Here is a 19,174-nt window from a genome sequence, read left to right as displayed (position 1 = left end):
TGGCCATTATTTATGCTCTTCATAAGTTTAGTGTTTTTCTCTATGCCTCAAAATTTCATCTTGTTACGGATCACAAACCACTTGTTTCCTTGTTTCATCCAACAACATCACTTCCCGTCAAGGCTGTACACCACCTCCAGCGTTGGGCTCTTTACTTGTCTCGTTTCAATTATGAGATTCATTTCTGGCCAACAGCTCAACATGCAAATGCTGATGCTCTGTCTCGCCTTCCTGTGGTTCCTGATCAGGCATTCGATAGGGACGAACTTTTGTGTTTCCACCTGGATGTTGCCAAGCAGTGGGTTGTGGACGGGTTCCCCATCACCGGGGACAGGCTGGCGGCTGCTACGGGTTCTGACCCTACCCTCTCCCGGGTTTTACGCTGTATTCAGAAGGGTTGGCCAGATCGCCTGTTCCCTAAAACTTCTGATCTGTTGTGGAACTACTATGCTTTGCGCTACCGCCTCACGGCTAGGGATGGTATTATCCTCCTTTCCACTGACAATGCTTCGCCGCGTGTTGTGGTACCTGCGTCTTTGCGTGCTTCGGTCTTGCTCCTCCATCACCAAGGGCACTGGGGTGTGTCTCGCACAAAATCTCAGGCACGCCGTCATGTGTACTGGCCTGGCATCAACTCTGAAATAGCACACATGGTCGCTGCCTGCGGCCCTTGAGCACTGCCCCGAAGTCATCTTTGTCACCGTGGCCTTCGCCTGAGAAGCCCTGGGAGAGCATTCATGCTGACTTTGCGGGACCCTTTTTAGGTACTTATTGGCTCCTCGTAATTGACGCCTACTCTGACTTTCCTTTCATTGTCCATTGCACATCACCTACCACCACGGCAACCACCAGTGCTCTCGCCTGCATTTTTTCTTTGGAGGGCCTCCCCTCTACTCTTGTTACTGATAATGGTCCGCAATTTGTCTCTTCCGAATTTGCGGATTTTTGTGCTTGTCACGGCGTTATGCATGTCACGGCCACGCCGTTCCATCCACAATCCTATGGTGAGGCTGAACGACTGGTCCGCACATTTAAGGCTCAGATGCAAATGATGCGCTTCTCCAGTTTCTGGCGTCTTACTGTTTCACCCCCATGGGCAACCACAGCCCGTCTGAACTCTTACATGGCTGACAGCCCCACACGCTACTTCATCTTCTGCGGCCTTCCACCTCACGGCCGCGGGTGCCTTCACTTGGCTGGTTCGCTGACGACGACCTCGTCTGGGTATGGGGATATGGCAGGCGGCCAAAATGGAGCCCGGGCCACATCTTATGACACCATGGCAGATGCTTGTATGAAATTCAGATGGACACAGGTGTTGCAGTGTGTCATTCGGACCAGCTTCGGCCTCACGTGCCGGCCACGCCTGTTCCGAATGCCACTACACCACCTTCGGCTCTACCTGACGCTCGGGATCTTGGCCTCTCTCAATACTTACAATGCAGCCCTCTCACCATCATTGCGATGCCAGCACAAGAACGGATGCCACCAGGAGACGTGCCCATGCAGGAACTGGATGACCATCCTCTGTCAGAGCAAATCTACTCGCCTCCTCCTCCAACGGACGCCAACACATCGCCCATGTCTCCTGTCATATCAACTGGACATGCCACAACGGGCAGATTGGTGCATGGGGCCCCAGCAGATTCGACCCCTACGTCTCCTGTCATCTCGAACCATTGTCAATTCAAAATAATTCAAAAATTCAAATGGTTCAGAGCACTATGGTACTTAACATCTATGGTCATCAGTCCCCTAGAACTTAAAACTACTTAAATCTAACTAACCTAAGGACATCACACAACACCCAGCCATCACGAGGCAGAGAAAATCCCTGACCCCACCGGGAATCGAACCCGGGCGTGGGAAGCGAGAACGCCACGAGATGCGGGCGCGACCCGTTGTCATCGGGGACACTTCTGTCCATACGGGAAGCCTCTTCCTCGAGACTTTACGGCGAGTCAAACAACGCCTATGGAGGTTAGCCATCTCCAGGACACCTCCATCAAGACCAGTGCAACAATTTCAAAGGGGGAAAAGTGTTGTGACTCGCCGATCATTCAAAGTGCCGCCGCGCAATTGCGCGCGTCCTCTACGTGTGGCGCTGTCTGCCAGCCATGCAGCAGCTGTGCCACCTAAGCGGCTAGCCGAGCAGCGGCTGCTAGACTGAGACTCAGAGCTCATTTGAATGTTATCGTGTACACATGTCTTGCTTGTCAACTTACTCTGTGACTTATGTGTGTTGTGTCGTTCTGAAACATATGTGTTAAACTTGACGTTATAACAGTTTGCAGAAGAGCTAAATGACTGAAATGGGTGGTCCAGTTGTAAGCTAATGAAGCAACTAAACAAGCCAAGGTGTGAACTATCTGGTACAGTTGGAAGGAAAGAAATGTATTCTTACATAAATGGAAAGACTCATGGAAAAAGATACAATGACGATGGAAGAACCTCTAGGCTTATGAACAAATAAATTTTTAATATCAGAAAACACACACACACACACACACACACACACACACACACACACACACAAGGAAAACTCTCAAACATCACACATGTGGGTAATCTCTCACAGCTGCTCAGGTACCTAAGTCTTATGTCACCAACAATCCGAGGTGAGTATGATGGTCAGGAGGTGACACAGGGTGGGAAGGGCAAGGATAGGAGAGAAGGGGTGGGAGAAGATGTTGTGCAAGCAGGGACATGGCGCCAACAGGATAGGGCTGCTAGGTGTAGAATGGGAGGTTGGGGAGGGTAAATGGGAGAGAGGAGAGGAGAGGAGAGGAGAGGAGAGGAGAGGAGAGGAGAGGAGAGGAGAGGAGAGGAGAGGAGAGGAGAGGAGAGGAGAGGAGAGGAGAGGAGAGGAGAGGAGAGGAGAGGAGAGGAGAGGAGAGGAGAGGAGAGGAGAGGAGAGGAGAGGAGAGGAGAGGAGAGGAGAGGAGAGGAGAGGAGAGGAGAGGAGAGGAGAGGAGAGGAGAGGAGAGGAGAGGAGAGGAGAGGAGAGGAGAGGAGAGGAGAGGAGAGGAGAGGAGAGGAGAGGAGAGGAGAGGAGAGGAGAGGAGAGGAGAGGAGAGGAGAGGAGAGGAGAGGAGAGGAGAGGAGAGGAGAGGAGAGGAGAGGAGAGGAGAGGAGAGGAGAGGAGAGGAGAGGAGAGGAGAGGAGAGGAGAGGAGAGGAGAGGAGAGGAGAGGAGAGGAGAGGAGAGGAGAGGAGAGGAGAGGAGAGGAGAGGAGAGGAGAGGAGAGGAGAGGAGAGGAGAGGAGAGGAGAGGAGAGGAGAGGAGAGGAGAGGAGAGGAGAGGAGGGAAGTAGAAAGGAAAATCAGATTAGTACATGCATTGGTGGAACAGAAGGCATGTTTACTGCTAGAGTAGGAATAGAGAAGAGTGTGGAAGACAGGAACTAGCAAATGTTGAGACTAGTGGTAGTTATGAGCACTAAGGCTATGTTTTGAGGAGAGTTCCCACCTGCATAATTCAGAAAAACTGATGTTGACAGAAATGATCCAAATGGTGCAAGTTATGCAGCAGTCGCTGAAGTGAAGCACACTGTGTTGAGCAGCATGTTCAGTAACTGGCTGGTCCAGCTGTCTCTTGGCCACGATTTGGCAGTGGCCATTCATGCAGACAGACACTTGCTGGCTGTTGTGTCCACAAGCAGTATGGTGACTGCTGCTTCATTGTAAATCACATGGCTGCTTTCACAGGTGGGATAGAAGATGCCTGTATCAGGACTGGAGTAGGTGGTGGTGAGAGGGTGTATGAGACTGGTCTTGCATCTACGTCTACTGCAGTGATATGCACCATGAGGTAATGGTTTGGGAGCAGGAGTGGAGTAAGGATGGACAAGGATATTGTGTAATTTTGGTAGGAGGCAGAATACCATTGTGATGATGGGTAGGAATGATAGCAGGTCAGATATTCCTAATTTCAAGGCATTACGAGAGGTGGTCGAATAGAGTAGAAGGAGAATATGGAAGCAGTTATGTGATCCACAAACTGAGCTGCAAACATCATGCTGCTTTCTTCATGGGCATGACAACTAACAAGCTCTCTGTCAGCATGAATGATAACTGCCAAATTATGACCAGGAGGCAGCTGCAGTGCCCAGTTGCTGAACATGCTGCCCAACATGATGTGCTTCCATTTAATGAATGCTTCAGTGTCTGTGCCATCTGGGTACTTCCTACCAGCACCAGTTTTTCTCAACTGTGCACATGGGTACTCTTCATTCTAACCCTCCTTGCCTCAAACTTCACAAGTCTCTGCCCCCGAAATCCTTACCTGCTTCTACTGAAGCACAACACACACCTTCTATTCCACCAATCCACCTATCAGTCTTTCTCCCTTCTCTACATCTCTCCTCTCACCTGCCCCAGCACCGCCTCCCAAGTCTGCACCTAGCAGACCTATCCTGCCCACACCACATCCCTGCTCACTGCCACAGCAGCACATCATCTTCCTCCATCCTTACCATGCTATACCTCCCCATTGCACACAATGCCGCTTCCTTACTACCACCACCCACCCTGGATTGTTGCTACCACTGAACACAGGTGCAACCTGCAATCAGACCCCAAGAAGCCACAGATATTAACTATATTAACTACATGTGTGCATTTGTGTATGTGTGTGTGTGTGTGTGTGTGTGTGTGTGTGTGTGTGTGTGTGTGTGTGTGTTTTATGTTTTGTGTTTCTGAAGGAGGACTTTTTGTCCAAAAGCTAAAAGTTTAGAAATCTCATATTCCCATTGTTTAAATTGTAGTATGGAATATGGCAAATACAATACAGCACACAAAAATCATAAAAGCAGAAGAAGGAATAATTAATAAAAGCTTTAAGTGAGAATGCCAAGAAAGATTGTGAATTGTAATGGCAATGGCTGAAGCAAAAGATAAATTTCCAAAAGATGACAGATGATTTTCATGCTCAAACAGAAGAAAAGACTGCAGAGGTCAACACCCTGACAGAGAAGCCAAGGAACACAGGATAACTATGGAAGTGAACAAAGAAATGTACCCTAGTACAAATCTGTCAAAGCACCACAGCAAGTAGAGGCAAGGCTTTGCAAGATGCAGTAACGGAAATCTGTCCCAAAGTTATAGACATTAAACAGCAGTATCAACAAAATGTGTTATTAGAGTTCAACTTGCTAAAGTAAACTTGAGGGTTCAATAATGAACACAAAAGAGATCTCTCACAGTTGTCACACAGAAGTGCAGCTACAAGTTATCATTGTGTAAGACATTTCCAGCAGTTGAAGATGTGACAATATTAACCATGAGGTTTTTGTGAAATAATTTTGCAATGTTTTCAAGAAACTGTGGACTGAAAAAAAGTTAAGTATGACTATTACTGGGCACTTGCAGCAGGAGCAGGTCATCAGTGTTCTTTACTTGCCTTAACAGCATGCCACTACGTCCAGGAGCTCCTGTAATCTGATTTCAAATATTTGCCATATGAGCAAAATGGTTCCATGTCACAGATAACATTTCATCTTCACAACACCATCTAACCTCTCTCTACTCCCAATGTACTGAAGAAAAAGGACACTTCCTGCAATATATATTTCCACATGTGCCAATACAAAATATGCAATTCAGAAACAAAACAAGCAGTGCATGAAATAAGAGAGTTAAAATACACTCTTTATTGTACTGGAAATGTCTATACACTCTTTATTGGCACTGGAAGGACAAAAGGTTGAAAGAAGATGTCCAGAGTTTTCTGGGTTTCTTCACTGAACAGTCAATGGGATGCAGGAATTTCTGACTGCAGAGCAGAATTTGACAGATGGAGAGGAGGTAGTGCAAGAAAGTTTGAGTATGGTCCTGTGTATGGTTTGCAGGACTTGGTGGGTGGTCCCCTCTCTACCACTTACTCCAGTCCTGTCACTGGCATTTACCCCATCAAAGGCAGGGCCACCTGTAAAAGGAGCTATGTGATGTATCAACTTAGCTGCAACCACTGTGCCACCTTCCATGACATTACAACTAAAAAGCTGTCTGTCCACATGAATAATTACTGCCAAACTGTGGCCAAGAAGCAGCTGGACCAGCCAGTCACTAAGCATGCTGCCAAACTTGATGGGCTTGACTTTAATGACTGCTTCACAACCAGTGCCACCAGGATTGTTCCCAACACCAGCTTTTCTAAAACAAGCAGCTGAGTACATACCTCCATCCCTGTAACATCCCCCCTCCCCTTAGCCTTTGCTAATCCTTGACCTCGAATTGCCTATCCCTTCCCTGATCCCACTCAAGTGCTAAACATGCCTTCTTTCCCTCCATCACACTTACATAGTCCTCTCCCCTCCCCACATCACAGCCTCCAAATCCTGTACCTAGGAGTCCTACCCCCCCCCCCCCCCCCTCCACATCTCTGCAAGAGCACCTACAGACTGCACCTTCTCCCACCCCTACCTTGCTATTTGTCACTCACCCCACACCACACCTCTTCTTTAACACCACTTTCCAATCCAACTACATTGTCATACACAGCTGCAATTGTGCCCATCTGGTATTCAAAGTTTCAGGTTTTGTTGGAAAATGTAAAAGGAAGTCATATTTCCTCATTCTGTAGGAGCCAGCCACATGGAATGATTGGAGGTAAACAACCATATACACAGAGTGAGTCACAAAAGTGGAAATATCTATATGATGACAGATCACTGATCACCAAATACAAGAGATTTCACACAACAGATAGGCATGTAAAAATGAACTCAATAAATGTGGTGGTATAAAAGACTATAGTTTCATTTAAAAGGAAATTAATTTGATGATGATACATCTGTAATAATTTCACAACAGAAAATAATTGTAATTTATTCAGGAATTTATTACAATTTTGAAAATATTTTAAGTTTGCATCTTTGGTGACCCCACCTTGTGTAAGGAAAAATTTCTGTGACAGAGTAAAAACAACTACAATGGAGAAGGTGAAAAATTCATGACAACCTTTGAGGAAAGATCCTCCCCAGCCACCAGTGTAGACCCATGCTGTATTGTCGTAGCCAACACCCCATGTTACCCCAGCGGCACATGTTTCAACACGACGCAGATGACCACCCATCTGCCTCCAGTACATCTCCAATGGATCTATAATCACCTGAAGAGAAATGTTTCATTATCAGTATACTCTTACTACTTAGTATTAACAATCATAGTAATAACAATGCTGAAAACAGATCATTATCTTTTATGCCACACTAAAGAGACACGTATAAAGGGCTGCGAATATTTTAGTATGACATGATGAACAGATTAGATTAGATTAGATTAGATTAATACTAGTTCCATAGATCATGAATACGACACTTCGTAATGATGTGGAACGTGTCAGGTTAATGAAAGATGTCTGTACAAGATATTACATTACACAAAATATTGCATGACACTAATGCTTTAGTTAGTTTCTTTTCTCTCCCTTAATTTATATCTAAAAATTCAGCCAATGAGTAGAAGGAGTTGTCATCTAGAAATTCTTTTAATTTATTTTTAAATGTTGGTTGACTATCTGTCAGGCTTTTGATGCTGTTTGGTAGGTGACCAAAGACTTTTGTGGCAGCATAATTTACCCCCTTCTGTGCCAAAGTCAGATTTAACCCTGCATAGTGAAGATCATCCTTTCTCCTGGTGTTATAGCTATGCACACTGCTATTACTTTTGAACTGGGCTGGATTATTAACAACAAATTTCATAAGTGAATATATATACTGTGAGGTTACTGTGAGGATCCCTAGATCCTTAAATAGATGTCTGCAAGATGACCGTGGGTGGGCTCTAGCAATTATTCTGATTACACGTTTTTGAGCAATGAATCCTTTTCTACTCAACGATGAATTACCCCAGAATATGATACCATACGAAAGCAGTGAATGAAAGTAGGCATAGTAAGCTAATTTACTGAGATTCTTATCACCAAAATTTGCAATAACCCTAATAGAATACGAAGCCGAACTCAGACGTTTCAGCAGACCATCAATGTGTTGCTTCCAGTTTAACCTCTCATCAATGGACACACCTAAAAATTTTGAAAATTCTACCATAGCTAAAGACTTCTGTTCAAAGTCTATATTTAGTACTGGAGTTGTGCCATTTACTGTACGGAACTGTATATACTGTGTTTTATCAAAATTTAAAGAGAGTTCGTTTGCTGAGAACCACTTAATAATTTTGTGAAAAACATCATTTACAATTACATCACTTAGTTCTTGGTTTTTGGATGTTATTACTATACTTGTATCATCAGCAAAAAGAACTAACTTTGCATCTTCATCAATATGGAATGGTAAGTCATTAATGTATATCAAGAGCAGTAAAGGACCTAAGACCGAACCCTGTGGGACCCCGTGCTTGATAGCCCCCCAGTCTGAGGAATCAGCTGTTGTATTAACATTACATGAACCACTTATTTCAACTTTCTGCCTTCTTCCAGTTAAGTATGAATTAAACCATTTGTGCACTGCCCCCCCTCAAACCATAATGATTTAGCTTATCTAAAAGAATTCCATGATTTACACAGTCAAAGGCCTTTGAGAGATCACAAAAAATACCAATGGGTGATGTCCGGTTATTCAGAGCATTTAATATTTGATCAGTGAAAGTGTATATAGCATTTTCTGTTGAAAAGCCTTTCTGAAAATCAAACTGACATTTTGTTAGTACTTTATTTTTACATATATGGGAGGCTACTCTTGAATACATTACTTTCTCAAAAATTTTTGATAGAGCTGTCAGAAGAGAGATTGGGCGATAGTTGTTGACATCCGACGTATCCCCCTTTTTATGCAATGGTTTTACAATGGCATATTTCAGTCTATCGGGGAAAACACCCTGCTCCAAAGAGGTATTACATATGTGGCTGAGAATCCTACTTATCTGTGGGGAACAAGCTTTAAGTATCTTGCTGGAAATGCCATCAATTCCGTAAGAGCTTTTACTTTTCAGTGAGTTTATTGTTTTACTGATTTCAGAGGGAGAGGTTCATGGAAATACAGTTGTTTCAAACTGCACAGGTATGGCCTCTTCCATTAGAAGCCTTGCCTCTTCTAGTGAAGATCTAGATCCTACTTTCTCCACAACATTTAAAAAATGATTATTGAAAATATTTCCAATTTCAGATTGTTTGTTAGTACACTTGTCATTCAGTTTTATGGCACTAAAGTCTTCCTGTGCTCTTGGTTGCCCTGTTTCCCTTTCAATAATATTCCAAATTGCTTTAATTTTATTATCAGAGTTACTGATCTCAGACATGATACACTTGCTTCTGGACTTTTTAATAACTTTTCTTAGTACCCGCACAATAGTTTTTATAATATTGAACAATTTTGGGGTCAGTACTCCCTCTTGCTGTTAGATACAGTTCTCTTTTACGGTTGCAAGATATTCTTATTCCTTTATATTCTTATTCCTTTAGTTAGCCAAGGTTTTTTATATGTTTTCTTGCAATTATGTTTCACTGTTTTCTTGGGAAAACAATTTTCAAATACCCTTAAAAATGTATCGTGAAATAAGTTATATTTCAAGTTTGCATCGGGTTCCTTATACACTTCATCCCAGTCTAGCTCCTTTAGTCTTTCCCTAAAGTTTGCAGTATTTATATTGTTAATTGAACGCACTGCTTTGAAATTCTGATTTGATATACTGCATGGAGCTATGCTATGTACTGTAACCAGCTGTGCACCATGATCTGAAAGACCATTCTCAACAGGATAAGCATTTATCTATAAAAAAGTTATCTATCAATGTCCTGCTGTTCTTTGTTATCCGAGTAGGAAAATCAATGACGGAGCTCAAATTGAAAGGATTGAGTAATACTACACGGTCATTCTTCCTATCACGCTCTTTCAGGGAATCAACATTGAAATCCCCATAAATGATAATTTGCTTCCCCCTGTCTGACAGACAGCACAACAAAGCATCCAAGTTTTCTAGAAATAGCTGGAAATTCCCTGAGGGGGACCTATACACTGTTACAATTATGAAAGTGCCATCATTTAGTTTTAGTTCAGTGGCACATGCTTCCATATGTTGCTCTACACAAAATTTTTTAGTTTCTAAATGTTTTGTGCTGAGGAAGCTTTTGACATATATGGCAACTCCTCCTCTCATCATATTATCTCTACTTACATGTGCAGCTAATTTGTACCCATTGATGCTAACCTTTTGCATATCAGTGACAGTGTGATGCTCAGACAGGCATAGTACATCTATTACATTCTCAGTTTCTATATCTTCTAAACAAAGCAGAAGCTCATTAATTTTATTCTTCAATCCCCCAATATTTTGATGAAATATACTAACATTTTTCATTTTACTTTTGTGAGTATCTTTAACTTTTTTAACATCTTTAGTACTTGCCTGGCTGAGTTTCCCACTGGACACTGATCTTACACTAAAAAAGAGTTACCACCATGAGATGTAGTTCCTCCCCCCTTTAAATTTCCTGCTATCAGCCCAGCCAGTTTACCCTTCCCCTTCTTGTTGAGGTGTAGGCCATGTCTAGTATAGTCCCACCTACAGAGTGAATCAACAGGAACCACACCAATGTGTGACCCCGCATCAGATCCAAGTAGCCGTTCCAACTCCAAATTAACTCTCCTGACAGAAGAGCTCAAATGAGGCCGGTCGTGGCGCTCCAGAACCGACACAAACCCAACACTGGTATGACTCGATGCCGATGCAATATTTGCAGGGTCACACTCTATGCTGTACCCCGGATCTCTGTCAATACTGCTGCCCGGCCCACCCACAATAACCACGGTATCTTCCATAGTAAAGCTTCTACATAGTGAACTTAAATCCTCTGTAATCTGCCCCAGTCCAGCACTAGGTTTGAAAAAACTTGTGACCTGGTATTCTGACCCTAATTCATCCTGCAGAAGTTGGCCCACACCCCTAGCATGCGAACTACCTAGCAACAAGACTTTCTTTCTCTTTGCACATTTCCCTACCTTCTTATTCAATTTGCTGCTGAAAGCTTGTTGAGCCCTGTCTACATCTACTTGTGTGAGAGGCTCATCAGTTTCCAACTGAGGCAACAGGTCAAACCTATTTTGTACATTAATAACAAAGCTGTCAGAAGAATTTCTTGGCCTGTTCCTTATGCCTGTTGCCACTTCCCACCCCTGTTTACCCTTCTCCCCCATTAACCTGCACAGTTCTCGTCTAGCCTCATCTAACTCAGCCTGAAGGGCAGCAATTTTCCCCTCCTGTTCCACAATCTTTCTATCTCTACTGCATAGCCTACAGAACCACTGATGAGTCTCGCTCATTTTCCCAATTCCCACGCAACTACAATCTCCCCAATGAAAAAAGTTACTACATCCATCACACCAGACTCCGGAGCTAACGATTCTACGGCATGTCAGGCACTTTACACTCATGATACAAATCGATTTTAGTGACAAAAAGACAATTAAGTTACCGGAAAACAATGAAAATACGTGTACAAAAAATTAGGCCTACTCGCGACAATGTAAACAATGGTTCAGAAGTTTCTTACTGGAAATTACTTAAGAGATGACGATACTCTACAGATATAAAGAGGCAGCAAATGTATTTGGCACACTAAACCATCAGTAAATGCATTTAAAATTGCGGTATGAAGTTTAATCTGAAAGCTCAAAAGTTCGGCCTGGCCGTGATATGTAAACAAAACAAACTTTGCTTGATTACTGTGAAAATATGCGAGTAAGACAAAAACTTTTAATGGTACGCTTAAAGAGCACTATAATTAACATAATAAATTAGTTTATTACTACTAAAATTACTTATCTTGTACAGGAGTCAACAAAAAAGTTTTAAAGAATAGAAGGTTGGAAAAGAAAAGCTGGTCATCTTGAACACTAGTACAGGATAGCTCCATTATGTGCAAGGTAAAAAGGATTGATGTATTCCTGGTGCACATCACTGAGGTCATTAGTACACATGAATTAATGACACCAGACAATAAACACAAAAGAATCACAAATAAAATTTAAAAAGCAGTAACTGAACATTACATTAATATACTGTTAATAATAAACAAGCTTTGACTAGCCAGTAAAAACAAGTACATTCTCACAACTATAAATTTAAGCAGAAATGTAGGTAGCAAACAGAAAAAAACCAAAATAACTTCCCCTTCTCAATGTTACCACACAAAGCTGTATGACCCACACTCACACTCTCTCTTAACTGTGTCACACAGTACATCTACATGTACATACATACATACTTACATACATACTCTGCAATCACTGAGAAATGCATGGGTTTATAGTTTCTTCCCTTCATTTTATAAGTGAACTCAGCATAATAAAATGTTGATACATGATGCACAGTAATCTTAATTGAAGTGAGAATTATTTTATCTCTTCTTAAAAAAGTATCTACATTACCTAATGTAGATTTCTCTGCATCACTCCCAGACAAAAATCCTTCCATCAATTCCTAATTCAACTTCTCAGAAGGGGTTCCCAAGAAACTCATAATGAAAATCAGTTGTTGATTGCTGAGGAATGTCATACCTTTTGTTTCTTTTTGCTAAAATGCAATGTCTGTGAATATTTCTACAGTTAGGCACATACTTTGTTTTCCAGTTTAATATATATAGTTGTGCGAGTAGAAGATTTAACAATGTAGTTATATGCGAGACCAGACTGTAAGGCTTCAGCCTTTATACTGAACGACTCTGATGACGCATCATCATATTATAGGTAACAATTACAGCACTCAGGAACACAATAATTTAAAAGGGTGTCTAAAATTGGATGGCAGCAAAGTTAAAGATGTCACTTACATCAACTGCCAATTGGCATAGAATGGGCATATGGGTTGAACAGACTTGACTGATACAAGACTCTGAGGCAGAGAAGGTGGGGGCAGTTGGAGAGAGGAGCGAGGGGGGCATTACACCATGGCAGTGAATTTACATTGTCCAATGGATCAGTGTACTATATGCTGTGAACATATGAACAGTTCTACAGCGGACAATTTCAATGGTGACTGAATGTCTGTTGAGGAATGATAACACTATCTTCCTCCAGAGTTGAAACTAGAGGAGGCAGTGTTGTTCAACACTGGGGTCTGGAGTGAAGTCAACATTCTAGCTCATCCCAAAGCTGTTCAACTGCTTTAAGGTTGAGACTCTGGGCAGGCCAGTCCATTTCAGGAATGTTGTTGTCAACATATCTTTGTCTCACACATGCTGCTTTGTGACAGAGTGCATTGTTATGCTAATCAAAACAGTCATCATCTCTGAACTGTTCCTTTACTGTGTCCAGTACACAATGCTGTAAAATGTGTTAATATCCTTCCACACTTAGCATTTTTTTAAGTGCAATGAGGGGACCACATTCCAACCATGGAAAACAACCCCCGTTTTGTAAGAGAACTTTCTCTGCGCTTCACTGTTGGCATTACACATGAAGGCCTGTAACATTCTTTATGTATTTGACAAACCCAAGCCCTAACATCAGATTGCCACAAGGTATAGTGCATTCATCACTTCTAATTACTGTTCCCAGTCATCAACTCTCCTGTGGCATTTCTCTTTACACAACCTCAAGAGTGGCGTAGCACTGACTATAGCAATGGGCAGCTTATGAGGAGCTGTTCAACCATTGTACCACATTATTTTTAATTCCCTACACACAGTCATTGTGCTAGCTCCACTGCTAGTAACACTTTGGAATTCACTATTGATTCTTTCCATTGATTTCACATGATTGTTTTATAACTACCCTCCACAATGCTAGACATTTTCTGCCTGTCAATACATCTTGGTTTATCTGTGGTTTTTCCTTCACATTTCCACTTCACAATCACATCACCAACAATTGTCTTGGGCAGCTTTAGAAAGGTTGAAATGTCACTAATGGTTTTATTACAGCAGTGTGCACATAAGGAAGCAGATGGTTGGATGATGCACAATGCAAGGGAGACTTGCGCCACATAAGACTCCAGCCAATAGCATCTGTCAGCCACATATGCCTGTAGTGTAAGCTTCACAGAATTTGGTGAAGCTGGCACTGATTTTCGGAAATAAACTTATTTTTCGCTGTTGTTGGTAGACATGCTATAGTTCTTGAGTTCTCTGTAAAAAAAATTAACAGTTCTGTAGAATTTTCCAAAAAAACATTATGATCAAAATTACGAATAGCTGTGAAGCTGGCAACCAATTTCCAAGAAATATACATTTTTTTCAGCGTTCTTGGTATATATGCAATAGTTCTAGAATTCTCTGTACTAAATTTGAATAATTCTACAGAATTTCACGAAAATACACTAGACATTGGAAAATTTTAATGTTGTAAAAAAATTATTTGCCAATTTGCAAAAATAACATTGTAATCACAATTCTGAATAGCTTCCCAAGAGTTATAAAGAAAACTGTAATGACTTTTTTGCACACATAATAGTTTATGAGATAACTGCAATAATGCAGTCCCTATTTTCACTGCACTAGATTTCTGATGACAGTTCTGATCATAGTGCTGGGTAACAACCCAAGAATCTTATCAAAAAACCTAATGTAATTTCTTGTGAAAGTAATCGTTTATAACTGCAATAATGTGGGACTTCCCTAACATATAGCTTTTCATTCGGAGGCTAAACTTCACTGCTCTAGTTGTGACTGATGCATGTAGATACAGGTTGGCACACATCCTGTCAACTGTCATTATGTATCCAATTGATAACAACCCCAGAAATCTAATGGCAGTTGCCATTTTTCATCTATTTCTGCATTGTATTACTTACTTTAGGCACTTTTAATCTATTTCATATTATCAAATTCTGAGGCTTCCTTGTAGTCTGTTTACCATTAACAAGTTTTCCGTAATGGGGTGGTAGCCCATTGGCAGCCCCCAATCTGGAGGACCAGGGTATTTGATTTTGGGGTAACCTTCCCCTAGATGAATTTCTTTCTCTTCTGCTGTTGAAGTTCATCTCCCTTTTTCTTACAAATGTGAAATGATGAAGGACAGGGAGTGGAAAGAGAGGTCATTTTGAGACACACTTTGTCTGGTTCATCGACTAAGACCTGTCCGACTTGGGAAGCCTTGCCAGTAGATATGCTACTGCCGGCATAGCTCTTGGTGTCATCTAAACATGCAAACCTCTCCACCCACATGGACAGTGCTTCTTTAAGGCAGTGTCTCCTAGAGAGGAGACATTTTATCACAAAAACTTAAATTTAATTTGATATTCTTTGCTACAATTAAGTACCTGATTAGAAGGTAGCTGTCTCTATAATTTGCTTACTTTTACAATTTCCTGTTACTTCATTGTTTGATACATAATGGGATTTTCCAGTATTTAGCAAGAAATATGCTATTTTTTGCACAGAGGAGTTCAGATGCGTCACCAGGTCGAACACTTTTTGTACCTTAATACTTTCGTTGTCACGGTTTGAAGATTGGGATAGGGGTTGGGTCTTGTTCACTTAAAAGAGGTAAAACATCAACTGACTCATACAATTAAATTGATTAATTTGTGTCAGCTCAATACATACATGCTTAATGTACCATCAATCATCAGTATTTGGAAATCATCTCTTCAATGAGAAGGTGAGCGCTGTTGTAGAGCCTGCTTATGGTGCTGCATCTGCTGAAGAGGGTCGTTTGCTGCAGATAACTCTGGTCCAGATTTCTGAATTGGGGGGGAGGGGGGGGGGGAGAGACAGACAGAGAGAGAGAGAGAGAGAGAGAGAGAGAGAGAGAGAGAGAGAGAGAGAGATAACTTGGTGTTGTAATCTCTGCTCTCTAGAAGGAGTCCCAGCCAGATTAGATTAGATTAGTACTTGTTCCATAGATCATGAATACTACACTTCGTAATGATGTGGAATGTGTAGCCTAAAATAAAGGTCATTTGTAGATGTAATTAACATTTAAATGATTTAATTGGTGTATTGGAACATCTGTTGTAGCTCAGGAGCCTTACAAATTGTTAATTTGATCGTTTTATCCATTATGTAATTTTGCCTTCAATAAATGTCATGGATGAAAAGCTTTATGTTCATCTGTACGTCATCTCAAACAGACATAGGTCTATACAACTATGTGCAAATGTTCTTAACTCTAGGAAATGTGCACTGCATCTGAATGCCAGAAATTAATTATAGCAGATTTATTTTGATATGAAAATAGCTTACAGATTTAATTTTTAACAAAAAATTTGCTTTTAAATTAATCAGCTCTGATTCTGTGTCACTAGGAATATGTATTATATTTTGATTATTAACTAAAAATGGGTATCAAACTTATGAAAATGACTTTCAAATGAGCTTTGCAATATTTATGTTATTCAGTACATTTGCTCAAACTGTTCTTATGCACAGCATATTGACTCTTGTTCTTTCAGGTTTGGAAATTTCTCCACACGATGCCTCTTTATGTATAATGCAGTAATATTATAGTACAGTATGATTAAAAAAGTTTTTGATTAAAGTTTCTGTGCCATTGATTCTACCTATCACTGATGGCTCTCCATCATTACACAAATTTATCACTTTACTACAACATACTTCTAAATTTTTTCAGGCATAACTCCACTTTTTCAAATATTTCTGATAGTATTATTTTAGCATGCATTGTCTCCAGATTTTGGAAGACATAAAATTAACACCAATTCCAGTTATAAAAATGATATACTGGACAACACTGCATACATCATTTGATCCATCCGAAGCTTGTGAGAAGACAGTACAATGGACAAGGTCTTCCAGTTGCTGAGGTACATCCTGAAACAGTTCCTCATTTCGTCTCATAACTGGTCTTGCTATAGCAGTTTTTTCACTTTCATTTCAATATCCTTATTACCATGATGGTATGTCAATATTTGGTGACCAATTATAACAATATCTTCCCCATCAGTAATGGTACAGAAGTTTCATATGATGCTTATGTCATCGCCAACTCTTATCAACTTACTTTAGCAAATATAAATATCTTTTTTTGGCTTCTTCCTTTTTGTAAGTCACAAATTCTTTCAGTACATCAGATCCAAGTACAAGCTTAATTTCTTCTTTGTTGATCTGACATTGCGTGTCCATCAATGTTACACTGTCTATTATGTGCAAGAGTACTTCAAAATACATAGTCTGTTCGTGATGGAATACAATAAACAAAAATAAGGGCCTCCAAACTATGGAGCAAAGTCCTCAAAAAATAATTAATTTCTGGCATTCATCACATAGTGCACATTTACTAGAGCTAAGAACATTTGCACAGTGACATCTACACCTACATCTATGTGATTACTCTGCTATTCACAATAAAGTGCCTGGCAGAGGGTCTAATGAACCACCTTCAAGCTGTCTCTCTACCGTTCCACTCTCAAAAGGCATGCAGGAAAAACAAGCACTTAAATTTTTCTGTGCGAGCCCTGATTTCTCTTATTTTATCATGATGATCGTTATGCCCTATGTAGGTGGGTGCCAACAGAATGTTTTCATAATCGGAGGGAAAAACTGGTGATTGAAATTTTATGAGAAGATCTCGTTGCATCAAAAAATGCCTTTGTTTTAATGATTGCCACTCCAATTCACGTATCATGTCTGTGACAATATTTCCCCTATTTCATGATAATACAAAACAAGCTGCCCTTCTTTGTACTTTCTCGATGTCATCCATCAGTCCCACGTGATACGGATCCCACATCGCACATCAATATCCAGAATAGGGCAGACAAGCATGGTGTAAGCAGTCTCTTTAGTAGACCTGTTGCACCTTCTAAGTGTACTGTCAATGAAAAGCAGTTTTTGGTTTGCTCTACCCACAATATTATCTATCTAATCATTCCAATTTAGATTATTTGTAATTATAATCCCTAAGTATTTAGCTGAATTTACAGTCTACAGATTTGTGCAACTTATCACATAATCGAAATTTAGCTGATTTCTTTTAATACTCATGTGAATAACTTCATCCTTTTCTTTATTCATGGTCAACTGCCACTTTTCGCACCATACAGATATATTATCTAAATCATTTTGCAAGTTGTTTTGATCATCTGAGGACTTTACAAGACGGTAAATGACAGCATCATCTGCAAACAATCTGAGACGGCTACTCAGATTGTCTCCTATGTCGTTAATATAGATGAGGAACAATAGAGGGCCTATAACACTTCCTTGGGGAAAGCCGGATATTACCTCTGTTTTACTCAATGACTTTCCATCTATTACTACGAACTGTGACCTTTCTGACAGGAAATCATGAATCCAGTCGCACAACTGAGGCGATACTCCGAAGACATGCAGTTTGATTAGAAGACACTTGTAAGGAATAGTGTGAAAGCCTTCTGGAAAACTAAAAGTATGGAATCAAACGAACATCCCCTGTCAATAGCACTTATTACTTTATGAGTATAAAGAGCTAGCTGTGTTTAAGAAGAACAATATTTTCTGAATCCGTGCTATGTGTCAATAAATCGTTTTGCTTTGAGGTACTTCATAATGTTCGAATACAGTATGTGTTCCAAAACCCTACTGCAAATCGACGTTAGTGATATAGGCCTGTATTTCAGCAGATTACTCCTACTTCCCTTTTTGGGTATTGGTGTGACTTGAGCAATTTTCCATTCTTTAAGTATGGATCTTTCTGTGAGCGAGTGGTTGTATATAATTGCTAAATATGGAGCTATTTTATCAGCATACTCTGAGAGGAACCTGTCTGTTATACAATCTGGACCAGAGGCCTTGCCTTTATTAAGTCATTTAAGCTGCTTTGTTACACCGAGGACATGTACTTCTATGTTTCTCATCTTGACAGTTGTTCTTGATTGGAATTCAGGAATATTTACTTCATCTTCTTTGGTAAAGGAGTTTTGAAAAACTGTGTTTAATAACTCTGCTTTAGTAGCACTGTCATCACTGACTTCACAGTTGTTATCACGCAATGAAGGTATTGACTGCGTCTTGTCACTGGCGTGCTTCATGTATGACCTGAATCTCTTTGGGTTCTCTGCCAGATTTCGGAACAGAGCTTCATTGTGGAAATTATTAAAAGCATCTCGCATAGAAGTAATCGCTATCTTTCAAACTTCTGCAAAACTTTGCCAATCTTGGGGATTTTGCGTTCTTTTAAATTTGGCATGCTTTTGTCGTTGCTTCTGCAAGAACGATCTGATCCGTTTTCTGTTCCATGAGGGATCAGTATCATCAATTATTAATTTATGTGGTATAA

At 40.8% G+C, this 19,174-nt stretch overlaps 1 protein-coding gene across 2 annotated transcripts in view; it reads right to left on the bottom strand.

The window, feature by feature from the left end:
• Nucleotides 1–19,174, bottom strand: part of LOC126280916 (tectonin beta-propeller repeat-containing protein) — a 213,531-nt gene that overhangs the window by 26,936 nt on the left and 167,421 nt on the right. For both annotated transcript variants that reach the window (XM_049979803.1, XM_049979804.1), the window contains exon 16: nt 6,960–7,110. In XM_049979803.1, coding sequence (XP_049835760.1) covers nt 6,960–7,110 — 151 coding nt within the window. The remainder of the gene's footprint in view (nt 1–6,959; nt 7,111–19,174) is intronic.

This window comes from Schistocerca gregaria, chromosome 1 (genome assembly GCF_023897955.1).
Source record: "Schistocerca gregaria isolate iqSchGreg1 chromosome 1, iqSchGreg1.2, whole genome shotgun sequence".
Taxonomy (NCBI): domain Eukaryota; kingdom Metazoa; phylum Arthropoda; class Insecta; order Orthoptera; family Acrididae; genus Schistocerca; species Schistocerca gregaria.
Note: the sequence above shows the minus strand (reverse complement) of the source record. Positions and strands in the feature narration are given on the sequence as shown.